General features: G+C 45.0%; 2 protein-coding genes across 2 annotated transcripts in view; both read right to left on the reverse strand.

Annotated features, from left to right (window-relative positions):
• Positions 1 to 10,368, reverse strand: LOC109195442 (uncharacterized). The gene is made up of 4 exons (XM_019347489.2): positions 10,082 to 10,368; positions 2,130 to 2,181; positions 951 to 1,377; positions 1 to 758 (listed from the first exon to the last, which is right to left on the reverse strand). The coding sequence occupies exons 3-4, from the start codon at positions 1,372 to 1,374 to the stop codon at positions 1 to 3; spliced, it is 1,182 nt and encodes a 393-aa protein (XP_019203034.1). The 5' UTR covers positions 1,375 to 1,377; positions 2,130 to 2,181; positions 10,082 to 10,368.
• LOC100701285 (sodium- and chloride-dependent GABA transporter 3) overlaps positions 1 to 10,803 on the reverse strand; it is a 29,531-nt gene extending 18,728 nt beyond the window's left edge. The window contains exon 1 of the mRNA XM_019348347.2: positions 10,564 to 10,803. The gene's annotated coding sequence lies outside the window, so the exon portion shown is untranslated. The remainder of the gene's footprint in view (positions 1 to 10,563) is intronic.
• Between the last annotated feature and the right edge of the window lie 5,322 nt (positions 10,804 to 16,125).

A 16,125-nucleotide genomic window follows, 5' to 3' on the forward strand; every position in this document is an offset into this window, starting at 1 on the left:
TTAATGGCAAGCAGGTGGTAAATTGCTAATAGTCCAATATATGGCACAAATTTTGTGCTTTTTACGGGAAGTGCCAAGTGGATTGCAAATCTCAAAATCGTCAATATACAAATTCAGTAAAACTCGCAATTCACCTGCTGATAAAAAACTGTTTTCTTTGAAAAACAACCCCTCCCTAAAAGACCTGTAAATCACTTCTTCCCCACTTTGTTCTGTTATGCGACTACCATCCAAAACCTTAGCAAGAACGTGGCAATCACTGAAAAGCTGCTGTAAAACCTTTAAAACTGGAACATACTGAAATGTTCTTTTATTTTTTTCATCCAACACATACTCTACAGGCTCTACAACTTTAAAATTTTCCTTGTAGAAATTTTTGCGCTTAAAGGATGTTGCTAGGGGACAGCCTTTACCTACCGATTTATACACAGGATTAGATGTACACAGTGCAGATGCAAGTTCTTCAATGACTGACTGGTCTATTTGCAAGCTGTGACTGTTCAATGTGTCTTGGATAACTTTTGCTGCACTACACAAAGATGCTGTGCCCAACAAATACTGAAATTCCTCCAAAAGTTCATCAACTGCAGCACTTGGAACGTGAAAAATATTTTCTAGCTTTAATAACACTGCCGCAAGCTTTAGCTGAACTACGTCTTCATGATCATTTGATGTCTCTAAATCAACAGGCTGTTTGTCACCCCACAATTCCTCAGCATTTGAAACATCATGCTCTGCAGTTTCAGTTGCAAAAGATCCTCTGACAATATCCTCTTTGAAGTCTACCAGCGAGTGTAAACTGTGCTTGCGACTTTTGTGTGACTTAAAGGTACTGTAAATATTTGATTTGTAGTCACAACCTTTAAACATACATGTTACTGTCTCATTGTTTTTTAAATGACGGCTAATGTGCACAAAATATTCACGCCCTGTTCCTAATTCACTATAACCTCTGACAATATCCTCTTTGAAGTCTACCAGCGAGTGTAAACTGTGCTTGCGACTTTTGTGTGACTTAAAGGTACTGTAAATATTTGATTTGTAGTCACAACCTTTAAACATACATGTTACTGTCTCATTGTTTTTTAAATGACGGCTAATGTGCACAAAATATTCACGCTCTGTTCCTAATTCACTACAACCACATAACTGACAGGAAAAAGTTGCAAATTTGTCAGAGTGCTCTGGGGTATTGCTATGATTCCTTGACAAATGTGTCAGAAGTGAATTCCAAGTCTTTAAAAGACATGGACACTCAGGATATAGGCACTTAATGTGATGGCCACGCCCAAAATGACTATGTTTCAGTCTATAGTGCTTAAGAAGTTCTGATCGTCTAGAAACTTCTGCACTGCAGTCTTTACACTTCCACATAAACTGGACATACAACAAAGAGAGAAAATTTGAAACAAAAACAAAAAACACACTTAGTACTTTACACAAAGAAAGCTTTAGCCGTGGTTAACCTACAAGAATGGATGCATCTTAGAAGTATGCTTGTAGGCTGTATTATCTAGAGCATTCTTTTCCCAACTCTGTTCCTTGAGGATGCCCATCCTGCATATTTTTGATGTTTCTCTGCTTCAGTGCACCCTGACATATCAACTGTGTCAGTGACAGACTTGTGCACAACTTAATGAAGAAATTAGGCTAAACATTAATTCAAATCAGTGTGGCGATGCAAGGAGACATCTAAAAAATGCAGGACAGAGGTCTTTGAGGAACAGGGTTAGGAAACACTGATCTAGAGTGCACCTAAAATCTGATCAGGTTAGAAAGCAATACCATAACAGTGCCAATTGAACAATCAAATAAAAGAAAAAAACAAACTATGTTACAGCCAGCAACTTTCATGTTCAACTTTAAATAATTTGCTCTAAAGGATGGGAACTGCTGGCAACACATGGAATCAGTGTTCTACACCCTAATCTTTAAACAAACAAACAAAAAAAACAAAAAAAATGTACAAAATATAGAGGCACCTTTTCTTAAACTATATTAATCATATGTATTAATTGATATTAATTAATATCAATATTAATAATCACAAGAACCCTTAAGATGAGATAGATAAACTTGTCACTGCAATACTGTTGTGATAAATATGTAAGGGATTTGCATGTACTTACCAAAATAACACCGTTTCCTTGAATAAACAATAACACATAAGGGGAAGAAAATCTGCCAGAAAAGGAACAAATACAAAAAATTAAAATGAGGACTTTAGAAAGACAAACAATTACCATTTCCAAGCCACTTCATGATACTCCCTTGTAACAAAACAAATCTTACTTGTGCCTCTGTACAAACTACAGATGGCACGATACCACTTTTTATGTCCGATACCGATATCATAAATTTGATTAACTGCCAATGCCGATATGAATCCGATATAGTGTATTTTATAATAAATAAAACTGTTTTTTTAATAAATATTTTGCTGCATTTTGTATAAGTTCATACTCAGTTTAAAAAAAACATTAAAGCTATTCTGTTATACCTGTATGCAAAAAATACACTGCACCCAAAATATTTTATACTTCAGCAATACTGATCAACCTAGAAAACTTACACCATCCTCCTTATTCAGGTATTCTAAACAGTACATAGAAATATTAAACTAACTAATAGGGCTGCCAACTCCCAGCAAAAATATTAGGAAACCACCCCCCACCCTCTGCCTCATAATGCTTAATTGACGTAATCTACTTTAATGCACAGAAATCAATTATTTTTCTACAATAATTAGATTCAACATTTTTCTTCAATACAGTTGCAGACAGCACAGATGGTACCTTCCCAAAGGAAAAAGTGCTATATGTACTACTATTACTAGGGTATATATTAGACTTAATATTTACTACATACAATAATGGATTTCTATACATTTAACCAGATCACTACTTTGGTTGTAAGATTTAGATAATTATTTATTAAAAGCTAGACATTTTAAATGAGAATAAGAAAGAAAATCATTTCTTTGTCCCCCCCTTTCCCTGTTAATGCCCTACCTGGCCCCTGGCAACACTTTGCTAGACCCGCCCTGCACAGTTACCAGCTGTCAGCTACATAGAAAAGGATCCTGGTGTTATTTGTCTCTCAGAAACAGTTCATAACTTCCCTAAGTTTACACCTAAAATGTAAACCTGTTTCTTCATTACCAGTTCAGCTCTGATGATTCAGTAAAAACATCTCCTGGTTTCACCTTCATGTTTCCTTCTCACCACATATCCAAACTGATATCATGACCAGCAGCTATTACGGCTGTGGCTCCAGAAAACACAAGCGGATACTAGAAAGTAATATTAAAAAAAAATTCTAGCAACAGCTTATCAAGCTTAAATGTGCTGCTGTTGTTTATCTGCAGTTTTCCTCTTTCTAGCGCAAACTGGGCGATTAACAAACGAATAGTTATGTCTATAACTTCTGTTCCCTGAAGGAGAGGAACGAGGTACAACACATAAGTATGGGATATCACGCCCTCGCGTGTCCTGGCTGAAGAAACCTTTATTCACGCCTTTAAGGCAGATGACGTGTGATGACACGCGCACGGCCCCGCCTGCACATATAGCCGCTGTCATCACAGTCATCCCTCAGTTCGATAGCCGCTCTTCACCGAGCCAAACTGCTCAGTGGGGCCACCTTGTGTTGTACCTCGTTCCTCTCCTTCAGGGAACAGAAGTTATAGACATAACTATTCGTTCCCTTTCAGTCGATTCACTCGGTACAACACATAAGTATGGGACATATATACACGCCCCACAGAGCAGCCACCGAACCGGAATCGGGCCACCACTTCCTTAGTGAGTGGTAGACCCAGCAGAAAGGACAGTATGAGCCACCGAAGGGGCTGTAACGTCCAACCGATAAAACTGCACAAAAGTGTGCGGTGATGCCCAACTAGCTGCCGCACAAATATCAGCTACAGGCACCCCTTTAAAAAGAGCCCATGAGGTTGCCATCCCCCTGGTGGAATGAGCTCTCACCCCGTGGGGCAAAGCAAGACCTCTGGTGCCGTATGCCAGTGAGATAGCTTCTATAATCCAGTGGGACAGCCTCTGTTTGGACAGAGCTCTACCTCTATTTGGATTGGCGAAGCAGACAAACAGCTGGTCACATAAACGCACATTCTGAGTGCGCTCAATGTAGGTGCGTAGCACACGCACTGGACAAAGAGAATGCATCCTCCTCTGCTCCTCAGATGCAAAAGGAGGGTAGCAAAAGCTCAGCAACTCAAACTCCATTGAGCTATAAGATGCAGGCATGACCTTGGGAAAATAGGCAGCATTTGGACGCAATACGACCTTGTGGCCATCAGGAGAAAACTGTGTGCAGGCGGGATGCACGGACAGCGCATGAAGGTCACCCACTCGCTTTGCCGAAGCCAAAGCGAGAAGTAATGCAGTCTTATATGAAAGAAATTTCATATCCACAGACTCGATGGGTTCAAACGGGGGGCTACAAAGGGCCTCCAGCACCAAAGACAAGTCCCAAGCAGGGACACTGGACTTAAGCACGGGTCTCAGCCGGCGAACCCCTTTCAGAAAACGTATGGCGAGGGGATGTGCACCTGGTGTCACCCCGTCAAAGCCAATATGACAAGCAGATATAGCTGCTAAATAAACCTTAATTGTCGAAAATGAAAGGCCCTTATCCAGCAGCTCCTGCAGGAATGTCAAAACATCCACAATAGAGCACTGAAATGGGAGAGTGTGGCGGTCCTGGCACCATTGCTCGAAGGCTCGCCATTTGTAAGCGTACAAGCCTCTAGTAGATGAGGCCCTAGCGCTCTGGATTGTCGCTATCACACTGGGTGCCAAACCCTTAGCAATCAAGTTTAGCCTCTCAGCAGGTAAGCATGAAGGCGCCACAGATCTGGGCGCGGATGAAACACTTCTCCTCCCGCCTGAGAGAGGAGATCCCTGCAGAGAGGAAGCTGCCAAGGACTCGCTGCTAGCAGGCTGATTATCTCTGCATACCACGACCTTGTGGGCCACCAAGGGGCCACTAGAATCAGAGAGAGGGAATGCCGACGCACTCTCTCTAGAACTGGAGATATCATTTCCACTGGGGGAAATGCATACAGGAGCACGTCTGGCCATTGGTGCGCTAGCGCGTCCAAGCCCAAGGGTGCATCGTGGTCGATTATGGAGAAGAACAGGGGGCAGTGAGTATTTACCCTGGAAGCAAAAAGATCTATTTGCGCCTTGCCAAATAGATCCCAAATCTGAGCCACTATTAAAGGGTGTAACCTCCATTCTCTCACCAGAGGGCCCCCCTGGAGAGAAGGTCCGGCCCCAGGTTCAGGTGGCCCGGGACATGGGTGGCTCTCAGAGACAGAAAATGAACACTGCACCATAACAGCAGAGAGCGAGACAGCTTCAACAGGGGAAGAGAGCGTGTTCCTCCCTGCCTGTTTATGTAAGACACCACTGTTGAATTGTCCGTCCTGACTAAGACATGCTGGCCCTCCAGGACTGGACGGAAATGCTTTAGAGCTAAGAACACTGCTAACAGCTCTAAGTGGTTGATGTGCAGCTGGCGCTGAGCTGCGGACCAGATCCCTCTCACTGATGCACCCTCGCACAGCGCTCCCCACCCTCTTAGGGAAGCATCTGTGGACACCACCTTGCGAAACAACACCCTCCCAATCCGAGAGCCCTGATGCAGCAGCCTGGGCTCCCTCCAAGGACGGAGAGCTAGCATGCAAGACGCGGTTACCGGCAGCCTCCTCCGGAGGTGACGCAATGCACACAGGCGGTGAGAGAGAGTCCAGCGTTGAAACGCTCTCATTTTTAACAGTCAAAGTGGCACTATGGCGATCATAGATGCCATCATGCCCAACAAGCGTAATATCGTCTGGAAACGCAGTCTGCGTCCCAGCTGAAACTGAGCGAGGCAGCGATGAAACGCGGCCACTCTGTGCTCCGACAAACGTGCGCGGCTGGAAAGCGAGCATATTTCCAAACCGAGGAAAGAAATCTGCTGACTCGGGATTAGCGAGCTCTTTTGAAAGTTCACAGAGAACCCCAGTGTCTGAATGTGTGACAGAACCAGTGACAGCTGTGTCTCCGCCTGCTCTCTGGAGCAAGCTACGAGAGCCCAGTCGTCTAGGTAGGCTAAGATGCGGATGCCTCTCTCTCTGAGGGGCGCTAGCGCTGCTTCGGCACATTTCGTAAAGGTGCGAGGAGCGAGCGACAGCCCGAACGGCAGCACTAGGTATTCGTAGGCTACGCCCTCGAATGCAAACCTCAGAAACTGCCTGTGTTTCGGATGTATAGCCACATGAAAATAAGCATCTGTTAGATCGATTGTCGCAAACCAATCTCCCGGGCCGACTGCATTCAAGAGCTGTCTGAGTGTTAGCATCTTGAACCTGTACGTACGTAGATACGTGTTCAAGACTCGCAGGTCGAGGATGGGACGAAGCCCTCCCCCTCTTTTCGGAACAACAAAATAGCGGCTGTACCAACCTTTGTCTGTCTCCGAAGCGGGGACCACTCGTATTGCTCTTTTCCGCAATAGCGCCTTTATTTCCTCTCTGAGTATCATGGCCGCCTCGGTGTTGACAGTCGTGTTTACGACTCCCTGGAAACGAGGCGGCTTGACCCGGAACTGCAACCGGTAACCCATGGCAACGGTTCGCAGCACCCACGGAGAGGGGGCGCAAGCGCGCCACTGAGGGAAGCGAGCAGCCAGCCCGCTGACCTGCAGCACCGTCGGCGGGGCGTTGTCGCCCCCAGTGTGTCTGCAGGGGACTGCATCACCTGCCTGACCTGGCTCATTCTGCCCGCAGGCTGAGCATTTGTGATTGTTTGAGAATAAACAACACTCTTTATTGATTGTAACATGGGAACATGTACATTCATACATTTTGTTGGAGGCACCTTTTCTGGGGCACAACAAAGAAAAACAGCGGGAACACTTGATGTGGTCACCTGAACATTTAACACACCTGAATAGGGAGTTACCTGAGGCATTTTGTGTGCAGGGGTTTTGTGCTTGGGAGACTGTGTTAGGAAAGTGCAGCGCCTTCTGGGGCTGACAACCTGAACAGAACTTAAGCGGCACCTCTTGGGCGGCAACAGAGGGGTAAAAGCAGCGTCTCCCTGCTGCTGGACCCCTTCTCCACTCGAAACCACAGCTAGGAGGGCTGAGGCTTCTTCCTCCTGGGCGTCGGGTCCCGCCGGGGGCCCGAGGGTGGGCCTCTGCTCCAGGCCGACTGGCGTGGAGCTCTGGCCGGAGGATGTGCTCTCGCTGGCGGCGCACCCACTTCAGCAGTGGGCGCCGGTCTCTTGCCAGTCGGCAGAGGAGCGGCGGGCCTGTGAGAGCTAGCTGCGGGCTTGGGCTTGGGCTGACGTCTGGGGATGATGTCGCGCAGAGCTTCCGTCTGCTTCTTCCTCAGATCGAATCTAGCCTGAATGGCTTCAAGTGAATGTCCGAATAACCCAGCCGCAGACACTGGTGCGTCCAGATATACAGCTCTGTCCCTATTCGGGACGTCAGAGAGGGTCAGCCACAGGTGCCTCTGCGCCACTACTGTCGAAGCCATCCCTCTGCCCAGGGAGAGCGCTGCACAGCGAGACGCACGGAGGATGTAATCTGTGGCGACTCTGACGTCGTTAAGAAGAGGTGCCAGCGGGCTGTCATCAGGAACCAGCGATCCGAGCTCCGCCAGGCACATTGCCTGGTACGTCTGGAGCATGGTGACGGAGCTCATGGCGCGAGCAGTGCCGGCCTGAGCCCGATAAATCTTCTCCAGCTGCGAAGCAGAGAATCTGCAGTGCTTGGACGGCAGAGTTGCGGGGCCGCCGACACCATGGTTATGGGACGGGGCCAGATAAGCAGCCAGAGACGGCTCCATAGGGGGTGGGTTAGCTAAGCCAGCCCCTCGGCGCCGTCCAACTCCATGTACTGTCCATAGCCGGGCACAGTGACGCGGGTAGACAGAGGTTTGTCCCATGATGCTGTTAGCTCGCAGAGAAAGTCTGGGAACATGGGAAGGCAGTTTTTGGCCGTTGCGGGCTCCGGTGGGAGGAAAAAACCCGCGAACCGCGACGGCTTCTGAGCTGGCGGAGGAGAGGGCCAGTCCACCTGCAGCTTCTCAGCAGCACGGCGAAACAGGGAGAAAAGAGAGGTGTCATCGTGGCCGACCGGCGCAGCAGCGGCGGCACATTGGGCCGACAATGAGCTCTCCTGCTCATCCTCCGACAAACCATGGATGTCCAGGCCGATGTCCAGCACGTCATCGTCTTCCTGGGGAGCGCTGGCGGGCTTCAACCCAGGCTGAAGCCCGTCAGCGCTCCTGCATGGTTCCGGCTCGTCATCGGCTAACCCGTCAACATATTCCATGTGGTCAGCCCAGCTAATTGCGGGGACATCGACCGGGAAATCCTCGTCTTCGGACTCGGACGAAGCCGGGGCTCCAGACTCGGAAAGGAAAGGGTCATGCCGTGCGACAGCCGAGCGTCCCAGCACTTTTTCCACAAACGTCACCCGTCTTTCCAGGGTCGAGCGCCGGAGCTGGCGACAAAACGCACAGGCTTCGGGCTCCGTCAACGCTCTCCTAGCGTGGACGATCCCCAGGCAGACAGGGCAGGCATCGTGCTGGTCGCTGTCGTGCAAACAGAAACCGCATCCCTGAGGACAGGGGCGAACAGAAGATTTCTGCTTTGCTCGCTTCGGTTTGGAGTCCATTCCAAAACGCAAAGCGAAACGCTGCACAGGAAAAACTTGAAATTAGCGCTCCGCGGGCAGCCTACACACCAACTGGGCGGTGGAGGCTAACACCAACAGGGGCAGTTAAGCTAAGTTCAAGTCGGCAGACAACGGAGCTAACTAGCAGCAGCTAGCTAGCCCAACTCAGCAGAGGTGTTCTCAGCGAGGTGAAGAGCGTAAGAACTGAGGGATGACTGTGATGACAGCGGCTATATGTGCAGGCGGGGCCGTGCGCGTGTCATCACACGTCATCTGCCTTAAAGGCGTGAATAAAGGTTTCTTCAGCCAGGACACGCGAGGGCGTGATATCCCATACTTATGTGTTGTACCGAGTGAATCGACTGAAAGGGAACAAGAGAGACAGGACTAGCGACAGAAAAGCCGATCAGCTGATAATTGATCAGTTTCATGATTGAAGTAGCAACAGGAGAGGGAGGGGGGAGAATGAGGGAAGAAGTTTTAGCTGTTCAGCGTGAAGACACTGAATAACTCCAGCTTTGTGGCTTTTTTCATTCTAGCTGAAGTACGAAACAAATCGATTCCTTTCCCCCTCAATACAAAACTCCGACAGCCAGTCCAACTGTGGCTCCATACATCGGTTGTTAAGCTCAACATGGAAATACTATGCAAACATAAAGAGATGAACTTACACACTTGCTTTACTTCTCTGTGTTAGTTTTCTCTGAGATTAAATGCAGCGGTTTGGAAGCACGTAGCGAGGCTTCAAATGCTAAACCAGACCGCTGACAGGTCTTGCACTCAACAGCTCTATCACGTGAAGCAACTTCTGAGTTAATTTCAGTCCTGACAAACATCACTCTCAGTGCCTTTTGATCTCACATTATTGGCAACCACTGAGTTATTCTCCTCCACAGTTTACAACCATTATTTGTTTCTGCACAAAAGACGTTGTGCAACGCCAATCCTACTTATTTATTTCCTACTGCACCCCTGACTGTGCAGGTGTGTTCAGAAGCCCCCTTCCCCGCCTGACTATTCCTTAATGCCAATGTTGTGGCGGGAGGGACGATTTCTAAACTGCAGGCTGTCTGTACAGTGAACTTTACAGCTAACTACAACAGAGAAATTGCCTCGTTTCATAATTTGTTAGTACAAAGTGTGCCACCAGAACTAAGCTAAAAACATATGACATTTTAACGTAGCAGTTTTCATCAATACAATTACTCTTTTAATAGAGCAGTAGCTAATAGAGCACATAGCTAGCTTAAGTCAAATCACGACAAAGTTCAGAGGTGTACAACTACTTAGACTTCTTTCTCCATGTGCACACGTCTTAAACAGTCAACATGCTTTGACTGAGGTAAAAAAAATAAAACAAAACGACCGTAAAAGGTTTACTTACCGAAGCTAGACCACCTTTACACGAAGTTGTGTGATTAACTTGAGCCCGCTTGCAGCACACAAAACGTCCGCTTTTTCAGTCCACGCGCAAAATGGTGGCCTGTCCTAACGCATGCGCAAAATGGCCCAGCAGGATGCTATGAAAAACATACTTAAGCATTTTGAGCTACATTTAATTAACTAAAATTAATTGGATTAAAACGCAGGGAATGTATTCTGGAGTTACTCGAATTATATATGTAGAGAGGAATTACTCATTTGAATTAAAAAGATATACCAAAATAAAATATGCTGTATCTAAAGGAGCCAATATCACTTTTTCAGTGTGGTTTTATTGTGTAACTATCTAGTTGTAGTTATTAGGGACTGGGTAGGTTGAGATTGTTCTGTCTCCTGCAGCAGGTGAATCGGTAGGCGCAGTCTACCCTTTCCTGTACCTTCGCTGCCTCTAAATACAAATAAGGCAACATTTCCATGACTTACAGTATCCCGCATATCATTCCTTCCCTCTGACTGTCCCTCTTCACGCAGACCACTCCAGTTACTCTCCTGCAGCAGTTCCACTCCGACCAGCCTAATTTAGTCAGACGTGCTATGTTACTTTGTAAATAAACCTTTTAATACACTCATCACGTGTCTGAGTCTGCTTTCTAGATCACCGTGAGCATTGCTTATGACAGAACGATCTGGCCAACCCATTGACGCCACGCGCCCAATACATTTACCGTCAACGCGCAATTTCAGGCAACATGAAAAGTCCTAAGCACCGTGGTTCAGTCATCATATTTTCTGTCATCATAAGACAGATGTTCAGCAGGGTGATAAAGGACAGTCAAGCGCTGGAGTGAAGCGAGAGGAACGGACCACGTTGAGCTTAGACGGTGAGAGATCTGAAATAAATTATTATACAAACAAATCTGTCTAACTGCCTTCATTCGGACCAAGAGAACATAGGATAAAGTTCTGCTCCATTATGTGCTTACGCCTAGGCAGGGTAAATGTACAAGTTGTTTCTAATCAACCAGGTAAAAGATGGAGGCTATCTGAAAAGGTGAGGATGTTATGCCAGCCACAGTTATTCAGCAATTAAGTGTATCATTGCTGAATAACAGAGGGAATCTTGACTCCTCGTAGGAAAAGTGTTTAATCAATCTGAAGTATTTAGTTTAGTGACAAAAACTAAACCTTTACACCCCAAAAAGCTGATTCTGTTCATCTGGACGTTTTGGGAATTCCTTACCTGGATGATTGAGCGTGCATCAATACATAAACTTTTACACCTTTCAGCTGTGATCTGTACATTTTAATGAGCATGCAATGACAGTAAACTCAGTAAGTGTTCTTCTTAAGACACGTTAAGGAGTAACTGTTACTGCCTGTTGCATATTTTGATAAGTACTTAGATTATACTTACACAATCACACACTGGAAACAAAACAAAACTGTGCATGAAGTATAAAGCGATTTTGCTATGACAAGAGAACATGCTGAGACTATTTTATGTTTGCATCTTATTTTACCACATTCAAAGAGGAACAGAAATATGAGTTCACAGAAAAATTATTCATTAAATCATAACAACCTGGACCTCAATACCACCAAGACAAAAGAACTGGTAGTTGATTTCAGAAGGAGAAAGTCTGAGCTGCAGCCTGTCAGCATCAACGGGGAGTGTGTGGAAAGGGTCTCCAGTTTCAAGTTTCTGGGTGTGCACATAGACCATTGACTGTAGAAAACATGGACGACGCCACAGCTCCCCAAAAATGAAGCCAAAACGTCTCTATCGCCCCCTGGTGTCTGGCTGCAGTATAGGTCATAAACCCCGCCTCCTCCATGTTAGCGGATGGGACTGGGGTCAGACTAAAATAAATTTATTCTCCTCAGATAATTTTTTTCCAAAGATTCTTTCTTTTGTTATCAATAGTTCTCATCATGCTGATTGATGTCCAAGGGGTCTCCGTTCCCATAAGTTTGATTCTAATTCCTACAGCGGTGATGTTAAATTGGGGTGAAACGTCATCATAGCAGCTTGATTGGCAGCTGCAGTCACGGAGAAACTTGCGTATCTGTGTTCGGGAATAGCAGATAGAGCGTAGGCTCTGAGAGGAGGGCCAGCGTTTACGCTACGAAAACACGACCGAGTGTTTTAACCTGACAGTCTGAGGTGTTCTTCAGTAAACTGGACTACCTGACAGAAGGACCCGAGGCCCCGCTGCACTTTTTCGGTAAGTTAATCGTGTTTGTAAGTTAATCCGTAACTACTGTCCTTAGCTATGTCCTGAGACCTAGCTAGCTAAAATGAGCACTCGGCTGTCAGGGTTCGTTTAGCTAATCTGTGCAGGTGAATGAACTTCCTAAAGAAATTAAGAGAAACGTTCCGGGCTAATCAGTCACTAATTACTGTTACTGTACTTTTATTACAAGTATTATACTGTAAAAGCATCAGGCTGCATCCTGCTTCAGCTCCTGTGCAGAGCTGAATATCAAATATATGCAAACAACAGCATGTTTTCAGTCTCTTGCCACATCTGTAAAGACAGTAACATTTTTTTAAAAGCTTGTACTTCAGTAACTCCTCATTAATCAGGAACTATGGATTAAAGTACTGTAGTGTACTGTAATACTGAAAAAATGTAAGAGAAGAACTTCAGATCCTGAGTGTGTGAGGACAGAAGAATCAGCTTCATTTCAATTTTGAGAAATAAAATTTATATTTGAGTTTGATGGTTCTGTTCTCTTTGTGATTACAGGGGCTGCCCTTAGATTCAGACCTCAGCACCACCCAGTGACAGCAGACAGATCATCCAACATGTTAACTGCAAAATGAACTGATGAAAACAGTACAAAGATTAAAGTACTACATGTGCTGTAGTGAAAGCTGCAGCTTTATTGATAAAGTTAAAGACAAAAAAACAAAAGGATTAATCACTCATGTAACTGTGTCACTATATATCAGCATTAACAGGACCTCAGTTTGGTGTTTCACAAAGCTGCTGATCTCAGACCTGCACAGCTTCCGTTTTAAACACTTGATGTACTCAGCTGCATGAAGAGCATATGAGATTTTCTCTGGCACAATTAAATAAACCTGATGAAGGTCAAAGGTCGTCACTTGTATGTTGAACTACAAACTTGTCATCTGGAATTCTTTCACAGTTTTTTGCAGATAATGTGTTATTTACCATAAAGTGATTCAGAGTTATTCATACCAGAGTAACCAGAGAGGATCATATATTTTTAAATATATAACTTTCTACAGGACTGAATATAATATCTTTATGTAAAAGTCTGGAGCCTCTGGGGAGTATCCGAGTATTTATAACATTACACAAACCAAAGGTCTCCATCACAGTGTTCATGAAATGCTGGGTTTATCCATCTCCTGGATCGGGCCTACGGAGGAGTGCTGAAGATTTCCCTGTGAGGGAGCTGCTGGTGAAGATCATGAGTCCTGCTTGATCTATGCGATGAGCTTCAGTCTTCCTGGTGTTTCTTAAATGAAGTCTCCTCAGTCGGTCAACAGAACATCTGGCACAGGACATCTGTGATGAAAGAAAAGGAAGAAGTTTCTCCAAACCTCTGGACCCAGGAAACCCAGCTTGGTCCTGGTGGTCTCCCTCACTAGTTTCTCTCCAGGGTGAATGTAGCTGTTGATATAATAGGGACTCTATTATTAAATGAAAAGAACAAATCACACTACACTACTGAAACGTTCTGCTGATGTTTTTAAAGTTTCCATGTTACCAGGCTGTAGAGGGCTCTGAAGATTTAAACAGTTTTAGATCCATTACACTCACAGTCTTATGTTAAAATCTCAAAGGACAGCATTATATTTTTGATATTAACAGTAACTCTGGGCCTCTGTAGAGTGTGCAGATGATCTCATCGCTGTCTAAAAATGGATAAAAACAAACATAAGAAGTGCTGAATCCTTCAATAACACAGACTATTAGAGTAGCAGGTGTGTAGCATCGCTAACTAGCTAGCAATAAGCCTCCAACACAGCGCGTATGCTAGCGGCTAATCTAGCAAACGAATTAACAACAGAGTGATTTTAGAACTATAAGATGATAAGCTGTGCGTCTTTTTTATAACAGTGACATGTTTGTATTTACCTTAATTAAACGAGTCGTCAGTCGCGGTAAACCAGCAAAAAAACTCGAGCAGCCGGCTACGTAAAAAGTGTAGGGGGCGTGTTTGCGGTCATGTCCAGCGGGTGTGTGGGCGGGAGCGTTACACAGTCGCTCCACCTCAAGTCACTACTGCGCAGACTCTGGCTCCAAATTTGGCAAGATGGCAGCCTCCACAAGCGGGATATTTTGGCTTCATTTTTGCACAATGGTAGGAGGCGGAGTCGCGTCGTCCATGTTTTCTACAGTCAATGACATAGACACATGGAGCGCTAACACCTCTGTGGTTTTAAAGAAGGCCCAACAGCGTCTCCACTTTCTGAGAATCCTCAGAAAAATGGACCTGAAGAAGGAGCTGCTGACCGTCTTCTACCGCTGCTCCATTGAAAGTGTGCTGACATATTGCATCAGTGTTTGGTTCTCCAGCTGCACCACAGCACACAGAAAGACACTTCAGAGGGTCATCAATATGGCCCAAAAAATCATTGGACATCCTCTCCGTCCCTGAAGGACCTGTACAGCACTCGCTGTCTCAAGAGGGCACGCAGCATCCTACGGGACTGCACACACCCAGGACACCGGGTGTTTAAGCTGCTGCCGTCTGGCAGGAGGTTCAGGCTGCTGAGGTCCCGAACAAATAGACTCAAGGACAGCTTTTACAACAGGGCAATAGCCCTAATCAATGCAAATAGCTGACCTGACTGGCTACCTACCTGGACGTTTTTTTTTGGGGGGGGGGGGGGGGGTTAACAATGGTAAAACAGTAATAATAATATATTTATATTTATAACAAGGTGCAATAATAATTAATGTGCAATAATAACAGTGTGCAATACAATACACTTATTCTTCTTTTTTATTACTGTGTTGTGTTGTTGTGTTGTTTGTGTTGTGTTGTGTCGTATCGTGTCGTGTTGTGTTACATGTAGTGCCGACGTAGGACAGTTTTCCAATTTCATTGTACTATTGTACTATGTATGACTGCAATGACAATAAAGAGTTATCTTATCTTATCTTATAAAATGAATTCACAAAAATGTGAAAAAAAAGGTCTTCAGCTTTACAGATGTCACCATTTTGTTTGACTGCTTATATTTCTATGCACGTCACTGGCGCTTCAGTTGGACAACAAAGTACGTGCAAACGCTAGAGCACAGGAAAGGACTAGCGATTAGTGAATATGTTTTTAAATTATAATAACACAGATAAATCAGTGCAGTGTGTTTTAAGCAAAACAGCACAAGTATCTTGACTCAGCACTGACCTGTCTGGAGGTGCCTGGTGTTAAATACATCTGTACAGCTGCGATAGTGGTACCATGAGAACAGAAGACAGAGTCATGGCCCATCCTGTGTGTACGCCCATTCACGGTAACGTAGACGTCATTTATCTAGAGGTGTTGGTAATCAGCAAGGTACAAAATCAAGGAACATGACAAAACAATTTTGATATGTGGTTGTTACCTGGTTATATGACACGATTATAGTACGTCATTCAGTGAAAGTAATGAAACGTCTCTAAAAGACAATAACAAGTCTTAGCTAGTGAGTAATATCAGAGTCACTTAAAGCCTTTAGACACCGGAGCCTTAAAATTCACTGAAATATTTTGTGCGTTAAAAACATTTTTGAACTCGCTCATTTTTAACGCCGACTGGTAATTTTGCAGGACGAATTGTGGCATTTACTTTTCAGAGTAAGTTAGATTGTCTTATTTTTGCATTTCAATATAGAGATCTCACCAACCAGACCTCAAGATCTGGCAAGAAGTACGCATGTAGCTCAAAACCAACATTGTTTTACCGAAATAGTAAAACACTACTATTTACCACAGCTAGAAGCTACTCTGGTTCAATGACGCTGTTTGGAGTTATTTCTTGCCTTCACAGATGTGGTTCCAACTCTGTCAAAAAGAG

This window comes from Oreochromis niloticus, linkage group LG18, assembly GCF_001858045.2.
Source record: "Oreochromis niloticus isolate F11D_XX linkage group LG18, O_niloticus_UMD_NMBU, whole genome shotgun sequence".
NCBI classification, from domain to species: domain Eukaryota; kingdom Metazoa; phylum Chordata; class Actinopteri; order Cichliformes; family Cichlidae; genus Oreochromis; species Oreochromis niloticus.